This window comes from Marmota monax, unplaced genomic scaffold (genome assembly GCF_021218885.2).
Source record: "Marmota monax isolate L192 unplaced genomic scaffold, Marmota_monax_Labrador192_F-V1.1 WCK01_AAM20220418_F8-fsc00331, whole genome shotgun sequence".
In the NCBI taxonomy this organism is placed as follows: domain Eukaryota; kingdom Metazoa; phylum Chordata; class Mammalia; order Rodentia; family Sciuridae; genus Marmota; species Marmota monax.
The window spans coordinates 1,018,997-1,030,772 of NW_026694212.1; the positions used below are offsets into that span (position 1 = coordinate 1,018,997).

General features: G+C 45.0%; 1 protein-coding gene and 4 non-coding genes across 5 annotated transcripts; 2 read left to right on the forward strand and 3 right to left on the reverse strand.

Moving 5' to 3' along the window:
- The first annotated feature begins 220 nt into the window (after window positions 1-220).
- On the forward strand, window positions 221-302 carry Trnal-aag (transfer RNA leucine (anticodon AAG)). The gene has a single exon. It is a non-coding gene; the product is annotated as a tRNA-Leu (tRNA).
- A 242-nt stretch (window positions 303-544) lies between these two features.
- On the reverse strand, window positions 545-617 carry Trnav-aac (transfer RNA valine (anticodon AAC)). Its single transcript has one exon. It is a non-coding gene; the product is annotated as a tRNA-Val (tRNA).
- Window positions 618-872: 255 nt separating this feature from the next.
- Trnap-ugg (transfer RNA proline (anticodon UGG)) lies at window positions 873-944 on the reverse strand. Its single transcript has one exon. It is a non-coding gene; the product is annotated as a tRNA-Pro (tRNA).
- Window positions 945-1,127: 183 nt separating this feature from the next.
- On the forward strand, window positions 1,128-4,879 carry LOC124108065 (chondroitin sulfate synthase 1-like). Its single transcript, XM_046466431.2, is given in 2 exon segments — window positions 1,128-1,794; window positions 1,797-4,879. Coding segments are annotated over 2 exon segments (2,421 nt in total). The 3' UTR covers window positions 3,551-4,879.
- Window positions 4,880-9,373: 4,494 nt separating this feature from the next.
- Window positions 9,374-9,446, reverse strand: Trnat-ugu (transfer RNA threonine (anticodon UGU)). Its single transcript has one exon. It is a non-coding gene; the product is annotated as a tRNA-Thr (tRNA).
- Between the last annotated feature and the right edge of the window lie 2,330 nt (window positions 9,447-11,776).

Here is an 11,776-nt window from a genome sequence, read left to right on the forward strand (position 1 = left end):
GTAGGCTTCCACTGTGGTCATGTCCACTCCTCAAAGGGGGAACCAGAGAAGCGAATTGAGCGCTTTCCAGAAAAACAAACAAATAAAACCACCACCAGATCCTGCCAGATCGAATGTGGTTGTACAGAGTGTAAACGCATCACAGCTCCGTGTTTGCCCAAGGACCCTGGGGATTCTAACTATATTGAAGAATGACACAAAAAGATAACTCAGAGGAGTGGGTAGCGTGGCCGAGCGGTCTAAGGCGCTGGATTAAGGCTCCAGTCTCTTCGGGGGCGTGGGTTCGAATCCCACCGCTGCCAGTTCGTGTGTCTTTTTTGATCTATAACTTGCTATCAACCCTGCAAACGCGATTACCGGGCGAAATCCGCTGGATAAGGTAGAGGACACAAAGAGGCACACTCAACAGGAACCCGAAGGTTGAGGGGAGAGAATACCGTAGCGAAGACAGTTTTGATAAGTTCAAAGAAATTCCTCAACTTTCTCCCAATATGATAAATTTCAGAGAGCAATTATTTAAAAATAATTATGAATGCAAGAAAGCTGTTTCCGCCCGGTTTCGAACCGGGGACCTTTCGCGTGTTAGGCGAACGTGATAACCGCTACACTACGGAAACCCATGAGGAAGGCTTGCTCCGGAACACAAATGACTGTTAGCAAACAGCCATCCAGTTTCAAATATTACCGAATTCTATTTGAAGCGAGAAATTCACAATCCACAGAGACGGAGGCAGCCTCATGCGGCTCTGGCTCAGTCCCTTTAACAGCGACTATAAATTCACTCTTCCCTCTGAGACTATTCTCAATTTGGAGGCACATTCCCGGGCACTGTCCAGGGCTAAAATTACCAATGTTAAAGTGTAAAAATAAACGGGCTCGTCCGGGATTTGAACCCGGGACCTCTCGCACCCAAAGCGAGAATCATACCCCTAGACCAACGAGCCACCTGCTGTCCGGTCTTCTCTTAATACAAGATCTTGGCGCGGCGGGCCCGCGGCGGCCGCGGCGCTGCCCGGGCCGGGCCTCGTGGCGCTAGGACGGGTTGGCCTCCGCAGGCGGGGGCGGCGGGCTGAGGGCGCGGGGAGCCTCCGCGGCGGCAGCGGCCCTGCGGGCGGAGTGGCGCGGGAATGGCCACGCGCGGCCGGCGCGCCTGGCTCAGCGTGCTGCTCGGGCTCGTGCTGGGCTTCGTGCTGGCCTCGCGGCTTGTCCTGCCCCGTGCTTCGGAGCTGAAGCTAGCGGGTCCGCGGCGCCGCACCAGCCTCGAGGGCTGCCGGCCCGGGCAGGCGGCGGCGGCGGCGGCGGCAGCAGTGTCCCAGGCCGGCGGAGTGCGCGGCAATGTGCGGGGGGCGCAGCTGTGGCTGCACGGCTCGGCCCCAGATGGTGGCCCGCGCGACAGGAACTTTCTCTTCGTGGGAGTTATGACTGCCCAGAAATACCTGCAGACCCGCGCTGTGGCTGCCTACAGAACATGGTCCAAGACAATTCCTGGGAAAGTGGAGTTCTTCTCTAGTGAGGGTTCAGACACATCTATACCAATTCCAATAGTGCCACTACGGGGCGTGGATGACTCCTACCCACCCCAGAAGAAGTCTTTTATGATGCTCAAGTACATGCATGACCACTACTTGGACAAGTATGAATGGTTTATGAGAGCAGATGATGATGTTTACATCAAAGGAGATCGTCTGGAGAGTTTCCTGAGGAGTTTGAATAGCAGTGAGCCCCTGTTTCTCGGGCAGACAGGACTGGGCACCACAGAAGAAATGGGGAAACTGGCCCTTGAGCCTGGTGAAAACTTTGCATGTGGGGGCCTGGTGTGATCATGAGCCGGGAGGTGCTTCGGAGAATGGTACCACACATTGGCAAGTGTCTCCGGGAAATGTACACTACGCACGAGGATGTGGAAGTAGGAAGATGTGTCCGGAGGTTTGCAGGCGTACAATGTGTTTGGTCTTATGAGATGCAGCAACTTTTTTATGAGAATTATGAACAGAACAAGAAGGGGTACATCAGAGATCTCCATAACAGTAAGATTCACCGAGCTATCACGTTACACCCGAACAAAAACCCACCCTACCAGTACAGACTACACAGTTACATGCTCAGTCGCAAAATTGCTGAGCTGCGTCATCGCACAATACAGCTCCACCGAGAAATTGTCCTGATGAGCAAATACAGTAACACAGAGATTCATAAGGAGGACCTCCAGTTGGGAATACCCCCTTCCTTCATGCGGTTTCAGGCCCGCCAACGAGAAGAGATTCTGGAATAGGAGTTTCTGACTGGGAAGTATTTGTATTCAGCTGCCGATGGTCAGCCCCCCCGGAGAGGAATGGACTCAGCTCAGAGGGAAGCCTTGGATGACATTGTCATGCAGGTGATGGAAATGATCAATGCCAATGCCAAAACCCGGGGGCGCATCATCGACTTCAAGGAGATCCAGTATGGTTACCGCCGTGTGAACCCCATGTACGGGGCAGAATACATTCTGGACCTGCTGCTTCTGTACAAGAAGCACAAAGGTAAGAAGATGACAGTTCCCGTGAGGAGGCACGCATACCTACAGCAGACTTTCAGCAAGATCCAGTTTGTGGAGCATGAGGAACTGGATGCACAGGAGCTGGCCAATAGAATCAATCAGGACTCTGGATCCCTATCCTTCCTCTCCAATTCCCTGAAGAAGCTTGTTCCCTTCCAGCTCCCTGGGTCCAAGAACGAACGCAAAGAGCCCAAAGATAAAAAGATAAATATACTGATCCCTTTGTCTGGACGATTTGACATGTTTGTAAGATTTATGGGAAACTTTGAGAAGACATGTCTCATCCCAAATCAGAACGTCAAACTTGTTGTCCTGCTTTTCAATTCTGATTCCAACCCTGATAAGGCCAAACAAGTTGAACTGATGAGAGATTATCGCATTAAGTACCCTAAAGCTGACATGCAGATTTTGCCTGTGTCTGGAGAGTTTTCAAGAGCTCTGGCCCTCGAAGTGGGATCTTCACAGTTTAATAACGAATCTTTGCTCTTCTTCTGTGATGTTGACCTTGTGTTTACTGCCGAATTCCTGCAACGGTGTCGAGCAAATACAGTTTTGGGCCAACAAATATATTTCCCAATCATCTTTAGCCAGTATGATCCAAAGATTGTTTATAGTGGGAAAGTTCCCAGTGACAACCATTTTGCCTTTACTCAAAAAACTGGCTTCTGGAGAAACTATGGGTTTGGCATTACTTGTATTTATAAGGGAGATCTTGTCCGAGTGGGTGGCTTTGATGTTTCCATCCAAGGCTGGGGGCTGGAGGATGTGGACCTCTTCAACAAGGTTGTCCAGGCAGGTTTGAAGACGTTCAGAAGCCAGGAGGTAGGAGTGGTACACATCCACCACCCTGTCTTCTGTGACCCTAATCTGGATCCCAAACAATACAAAATGTGCTTGGGGTCCAAGGCATCAACATATGGGTCCACGCAGCAGTTAGCTGAAATGTGGCTGGAGAAAAACGATCCAAGTTACAGTAAAAGCAATAATAATGGCTCTGCACGGACAGCCTGATGTCCAGCTCTGCTGGAAGGGACATTTTTAATTACCTAATTTATTTTTCAAAAATTTTTGTATGATCAGTTTTTGAAGTCCATACAAGGATATATTTTCCAAGTGGTTTTCTTACATAGGACTCCTTTAAGATTGAGCTTTTTGAACAAAAATGTGATCAATGTTTGCCTTTGAATACATCTTCTTGCTGAACATTATGTAGCAGACCTGCTTAATTCTGACTTGAAATATCCCTGATGAACAAAACCTTTTATGTTTTTTTATATTTCCTTTCCTGGCCCCTTTTCTGCAGTCCTATGGCAGAAAACATGAACATTCCTATGAAGTATTATTATAACAAACAAACAAAAAAACACTGTAACTCTGGTAAATGTTCTATTGTGACTGTTAACCTTGCACAGATTCTACCTTTTGTCTTTTTTTTTACACAAGTTTGTTTTTTAAAGCCATCTCAAGTTCCAGTTGTAAAATAAGTAAATGTGATAATATCTGTATCATTAGCATCAGCATCTTCAGCAAAGCTTTCCAAAGTTGATTATTTCCCCCACACTGTACTCTACCCATCAAGGTCAAGTAGCTTTGACAAGCAAGGGGAGTGAGGACAGCACAGCCAGAGCTGGGGTGGTTCCCGGGATGCCGTGGCCTGAGCAGGCCTGGCACAACATTGTGAGAAGTGTTTGGCATTTTCTCTCTTGCTGACCCTTCTCTTTAGAGGGTGAAGTATTAATATTTAGAATGATGAAGAAGAATTACTGTAATAATTCTAATGTATGCAAACTAAACAAACAAAAACACCCTAATGAAAACATGGGGGGAGGTGTATTTGGTTTCTTTCACTTCGTACTGTCTGTTGTAGAGTTGGTTACTTCATTCTTTAATTACTGTTTGTTTTATCCTTGACATCTGAATACCTTTAATTTATTTAATATCCATTGTTTAGAGTTCTGCCATTTCTTGAGTACCTGTTAGTATTAGTATTTATGTGTACCAGGAGTGTGGTTAGTATGTTTTATTTGCAGTAAACCGATCTCCAAAGATTTCCTTTTGAAGAGATTTTACCCCTTTCTTAATTTTCACATTCCTGTTTTACTAAATATTAAGTGTTCTTGGACAATTTTGGTGCTCATGTGTTTTGGGGACAAAAGTGAAATGACTTTGTCATTACACCAGAATGTTTGTTTTTAACTCACAGATCAAATGTGCCTTAATTTTTTTTTCATTTAGATTTCAAACAGTTGATAGGCTTGCCATTTTAATACACATCATTGGAGATCTGCTTATTTGTAAATAGCCTATTGCTCATTTGGAAAAATAAACCAGTGAACAATATTTTTCTATTGTACTTTTGAAAACCATTTGTTTCATTATTCCTGTTTTAGCTGAAGAATTGTATTACATTTGGAGAGTAAAAAAACTTAAACACAGAAAAAAAAAATACAAGATCTTATTCTATAGAGCTGGTTTCAACGTCAAAAAAGTGATTTCTATTTATAGAGATTTGGAACTATTTTCTTTGCTGAAAATGTCTCCGACCCGATCAATATTTGTTCAACTTCCATCTGCGGTTAACTCAGCCACAAGGTAATTCAGCACAGCGTGAAAGCTCTGTATTCTTGAGCCCCTGTGACAAGCCATGGATTCTGAATGAGCTCCTCTCTATTCAGACCCCTCCAGCAGCTAGCAGAGGCATCCGTTCTAGAGGCTGGGCGCACCACCACCACCACCACCCTAAGGGAGGTTAATTAAGGCGTAAATCTTGAGGATCAGGGGATGGGCACAGAGGCAAAGAGAACCCGAAGGCTCCGGGAAAGGACGAAGAGTTCGGAGGGGATCCCAGACGAACTGTATGATGAGCCGCGAAAGGCAAAGTGAAGCTGGAGTACTACTCCAGTTTAGCTTGTGGCTGAGTTTAGGCTGGTAAAGGGGAGGAGGCTGTTTATTGGTTTTTGAAAATATAAGACATAATACGTAAGTATTTACAAAATGTTCAGGAAATGTAGGGAAGTGTAAGGAAGAAACAACCGACGATCCGGAATCCCACCCTCATGGGAGTAACTAGCCAACTGCAGTTAGCAAGCCTCGGAGAACTGGAGAACCGGTTTCAAGGAGCGCGCGCGCACACACAAACACACACACACACACACACACACACACACACACACCACGCAGGGCCAGCGGCTGGACTCCCAGCCCTGAACAAGCCCTCAACTCCCCTGAGATTGCTGCAAGCTGCCTCCTGCACAGAGATCCAACCTGTGCGGGCACTGTCCTCTACCCTTGCTTTGGATCTGATCTCACCCAAAATAACTTAATTGCGCTGGATTATTTAGTAGTAAAAGACAGTAAATCAGATTCCCTGCCGTTAAATTCGCTATCATCCACCCAGAGTTGGGCCACAGGTTTATTTTTGTGTCACCTGCAGAGAAATCTCCTACACTAACGGCTGTTATAAAACAATGTAGGTCGCCTTTGCAGTCAACAGATTTTTGACAGAAGCACGTATTGTAGAAAGGACAGTGTCTTCAATAATAGATAATGGGAAAACTGAATATCCACATGCAGAAAAACAAAATTTGATTCCTATCTCACCAGTTATAAAAACTCAAAAAGATTAAAAGCATAAATTTAAGACTGGAAACTATGAAACTACTAGGAGAAAACACAGGGGAAATGTTTTTGTGACATTAATCTGGACAAGGATTTTTTTTTAATAGGACCTCAGAAGAATAAGGAACTAAAACTAAACTTAACTAGTGTAATTACATCAAACCAAAAGTCTACTGCACTGCAAAGAAAACAATATCAAAACCGAGACACAACACACAAAATGGGAGAAAATATTTGCAAACTATGCATCTGACAAGGGGTTAGTATCCTGAATATATATAAAGAACTCAAACATCTCAAAAGCAATAATAATAATAATAATTCAATTATCTTCTCCAAAGAAGATAAATAAATGGCCAAAGGTATATGATAAAATGCTCAACATAGCTGATCATCAAGGATATGCAAATCAAAACCACAATGAGATCTCTCACTCTGGTTAGAATGGGCAGCATCAAACAGATACATAATATTAAATGCAGGTGAGGTTGTGGAGAAAGGGGAACTCACACAATGTTGGTAGGAATGTAAATTAGCACAGCCATTATGGAAAAAAGAATAGAGATTCCTCAAAAAAATTAAAATTTAATTATCATAGAATCCAGCAATCACACTATTGGTCATATATTCAAAGGAAATAAAATCAACACATCAAAGAGATACCTGCACATCTATATTTATTGTAATACCAATCCTATTAGTGAAGATTTGGAATTAACCTAAATATCCAAGGGATGAATGTATAAAGAAATTGTGAAACTAAAGAAGAAAGAAAACAAATAAAAATAAAGAAAACGTGAGTGCTGGGAACATGGTTCAGTGGTAGAGAACTTGTAGGATGCCCTGATTCAACCCAAAGCAATGAGAGGGAGAACAGTGGCATATTCAGAGTGGGATACTTATTCAGCCATTAAGAAAAGAATGAAATCCTGTCATTTTTGACAACATGAATGGACCCAGAGGACAGTGTTAAATGAAATAAGACAGAGAATGACTAATACTTTATGATCTACACATGTTTGGAATATAAAAAGTTCTACTCTGATATAACAGAGTAGAATAGTGGTTACCAGAGACAGAAGAAGGAAAGGTGAAGAGAAGTTGGCCCATGGGTTCAAAGTTACAAGTAGATGAGAAGATTAAGTGCCAGTGTTCAACAGCACAATAGGGTGAATAGTTAACAATAGCATATAGACATTCCAAAATAGCTAGTAGAGAGGTTCTTGAACACTTCACTACAAAGAAATAATAAATGTAGGAGGTGATGGATATGCTAATTATCCTGATTTAATCATTAAATAATGTACACATATTTTGAATAATCACACTGTACCCCATAAATATATACAATTACTATTTGTGGCTCAGTGGGAGAGCATTCACCTAGTACGGGTGAGGCACTGGATTCTATCCTCAGCACCACATAAAGGTAGACAAACAAAGCTATTGTGTCCATGTACAACTGGAGCGTATTTTAAAAACAAAAGAAAAAAGAAAAACAGTATGGGAGACTGGTGGTGTTTACCTTGCTCTTAAGTAAAAAATGCTAATTCTGTTCCCACTCATTTTCTATTCCCACTCTCGTTAATAGTGGATGCTTCACTCGCACCTTACCTCTTCCACACAGGGCTCTCTGCATGTGGATTCCCTTTGGGTTCTGTCCTTGGCCTTCAACTCTTCCCACCGTGAATTTCCCAAGTGAACTGACCCACCTACAAGTAATGTTCCACACTAGCTACCCCTTCCTCCCTCCAAGTTTCTGCCCATACGCTCTCAATACCAAAAGGACAGGGGCGTGAGCCTGTGTATTCTGAGTACCCCGCCTGGACTAGGTCCGACTGAAACAGATGACTTGGTGTATTCAGTCGCCCTTGGTTGGACAGTGGGTCACGACCAGACTCTGAGTACCTCTGAAATGAAGGCCTGAGATTCATTCACCAGTTAGTTCAACAACCTGCCAACACACGCCTCCCTCGATATTTAGTTTTATTTCAGAGGATGGCTTTATTTAAGCTCCCGAATAGCTCTCTCTATTGGCTCCTGCAATCCAGCTTCTCCAATAAGGAGACCTTTCTGCGGTACGAGTCCTTCGGGTCAAAGAGTCCAAGGCCCGAGGCCATAAATTCCTAAACGTGCTCGCGGGCTCCTGGCCTATCCCGAGCGTGTTATGAGTCTTGACCCCAAATCTTGGCTCTTTGAATAGGAGCTGGCTTGGCTGCAGGAGGAAAGAGTGTGCTTCCTGTCAACAGATCTCCGAAACCTGCTCCCTTCTTCACGCACCTGGTTCTTTCCCTTCCCGCTACTCCAATCACTACCCAGACGTCTGCTAATAGTTTTCTCCGTTCTGGTGCTCTGAGCTGGGATTCTGTTTTCTAACCCTGAGCCGCAGCCACTGGTGGCGTCTCGCTCTTCTGGTTGGAGAGAGGATGCCTGTGATCTGGGAGTAGGAGTGGCAGGACCTGACGTCGCCAGCGCAGTTGGGTTTCCCGAGACACATTTTAGGCTCATTTGGTACTCTTCATTTCCGTCAATAACATAAATCAACAAAATTCAAAAGGTCAGCATTCTTCAGATGTACAAAATTTTTTGGTTTAAAAAAAAGCTGGACGCAAATAAGACGAAGTGATTGTCTTTGGATTCGGGTGTCAGGAATGTGAACTGTTTGTTTGCACTTTTCTTTATATACAGTGATTTCACAGAGAAGCAAATGTCTACAACACGAAAGCAGAAAGGACTGAGAGAGGGAGGACACATGGCCGCCTCGAGCAAGCAGAGCAGCAGATTTAACGTCCAGTGTGCGTGGAGGAAGACAAATGCTTGGTAGGGAAGAGGAGCCAAATAGGGAAGGGGGAGTCGTCTCCACGCCGGAAAACGAGAGGAGGTCCGACCTAGCAAAGACGAAAGGATGAGAGACGAGGGCAAGCCCCTGGACGGAGTAGGGCGACAGAAGGATATGGAAAGACCTACAATGAACTCTCAAGAGCTCTCTCACACACACAAGCTAGGGGGTGTCCGCGGGGGAAAAGTGCGGGAACAGAGGAACCTATTATAGTGGAGTCCGCAGTGGATCTGACTTTTCAAGAAAAAGGTGACAATAAGGAGGGCTGCTGGATTGAGGGTACTGAGAGGCAAAGAGGAAGTAATTGTACCAGTTTGTTGCCTCACAGCGAAGGCGAAAATATAAGCGTCTTATAAGGAAGGTAAAACTGTCTTTTTAGGCCCCAGCGAGATTTGAACTCGCGACCCCTGGTTTACAAGACCAGTGCTCTAACCCCTGAGCTATGGAGCCAGCCGCAGCACTAGCTGCTGCGCACGAGCAATTGACACCATCATCACCGCCGCTGCGCAGTCGCAATGGCAGATCACTGTATTATGAAATGAAACACTAAAACAGAGCCAATGATATTTGGCTCAGTAGTAGCAGCCTTTCTACTTCGGCGTCAGTAAGTGTCTGGAAAGCCAGACGGCCACAGTTCCTGAGACAGCCCTGGGAAGAGAGGACCAACTATGCGCGCGGGGGAGGGCGGTTTCTCCAATGGGCGGAGCTGTAAAGAGCTGGGGCCTATGGCAGAGCGAGCGCAAACAAGAGTGAAGGAGCATGTCTGGCTTGTTGTAAGATGACAGTGGTCCAGCAAAGTCACAAGTAGGAAAAGTGTGCATAGGCCTGTTCTGCAGAGAATCTAGGTCAGAACTGTTAAGGTGACCCACCTGGAGTGGGCTGGATAATGAGGAGCAGAGGAAAATTAGGCTGAGAGTGAATAGTGAGGGAATCAGAAAGTCTTGGTGTTCCAAGGTGCCAAGATAAAGACAGGGACAAGGCCTGGAGTCCCTAACCCCCACCTCACTTTGAGAAGAATTAGGAAAAGACAACTCTTGGGGCATCCTTTGACTCTGAACCATCCTTTGTCCTCTGGGAAAGGACAAAGTAGTGACTGTAGGTTATAGAGCTCGTTCTGGTGGCCCAGGCTCCACTACCTTCCTGCAAAACCAGGTGACTTGTGTCACTGGTGGTCAGACCAGAAGTAGGTCCCTGGATATCCTTCTGAATGTTGCCCCTATGAGGATCTGGTGGCAGAGTCTTGGTGGATCTGAAACTATCCAGATAGGCTAAGACGCTTATTAGGCCAGTTTTTGGTCTCAGAGACCCAGAGATCTTATGATGCACAAAGGATAGAAATAGGAAATGCACAACATACTCTCATACTGAAGCCAGAATTACGCAGTCAGTATAGATAGGTAAATCGAGTCAGGTTGGATCAAGGAGGCCAATTTTGAGGGAGTCCCGGGAAATTGGAGACTATCCCCTGAGGGATTGAAATATTAATTCCTTCAGAGCCCTTCCTCCACCCGTCAAGAACCTATCCCTGCTCCAACCTGTTGCTAAGGTAACCTGTCCCAGGAATTGACCCTCCCTACAGGGAGCTATAAAGTTGTCAATTAATGTGTCCTGGGCTGTACCATACTGCCCTTCCCCCTTCAGCCCACCTGTTTCCCACCTTTTGGCTATCCCAAGAGCATTCCTGGGTCTAGTCACAGATACAGGAAGGAGAAAGAAAGGGGAAGAGGACAGAAGAGCAAAGGAAGCCTAGGACATATAAAAAAGGGCAGAACACCTCACTTCTGGGGATACCAGGATACCAGTTATGGCCCCCTTCTCCCTCCTAGGAGAAGTCTATGTTACCCCTTTTAAATAAACCCTGCTTTATAAGCTTGCCTCCGTGTGTTTCTCCAATGTTCAAACTTCATCGTGTGAGGGGGCAGAACTCCTCATCGATAACAGGGGGTATAAATACCAGAATTATATCATCCAAGCTACCAAGCTGCCCTGGTGTCCAAGAAAAAACATTTCTTCCCCTCCAAATGTGATTGTTACAGTAACTGTATATATTTCTTCCAATATATAGATATCTGTAGTTATTCTGCAAGCACACATTCTGGTAGACAAAACAGTCACAGTCACAAACACAAAAACTGAAAATATATACGCAAACAGCTATTCTCAGAGCCCTCAGACCTGGCCTCACATGTACACATGGTACTTCCATCAAATATTCCACCTTCTGTAGCCTGCAATGTGTTGTGATTCTCAGAGCAGTTGTTAAAAGATACAAAGGGAACTGTAATAATCAGAAAGCCACATAAGTGGGGTGTAGTGGCACACATCTGTAATCTCAACAACTCAGGAAGCTGAAGCAGGAAGATCACAAGTCTGAGACCAGCCTTGGCAACAAGACCCTATCTCAAAAGAAAAAATAAAAAGGGCTAGGAATGTAGCTCTGTGGTAGAGCACTCTGGATTCAATTCAAGGTAATGCAAAAGGAGAGAAAAAAGAAAGAGCCATATGAGCCCAGATAACATTAGGGCTTAAGGACATCAGGTGACTTAATTAGAAATTGAACATTAGAAATGGGTTTTCCTTGTGGAAGTCAAAGGCATTCAAATACATAAAATAGCTACTATGTTCTAGAGCTATTCTCCATATATTGGATTCACCCTCTGGGTTCTGCTATAGGCTAAACTCTTAAATGGTCTTGTCCCCAAGATGCAGGATTCTGATTATCTTGTTCTGTCCACTGGGTCTGCCTCTAGGACAGTGTCTTGCCTGCCCCCACAGGAACC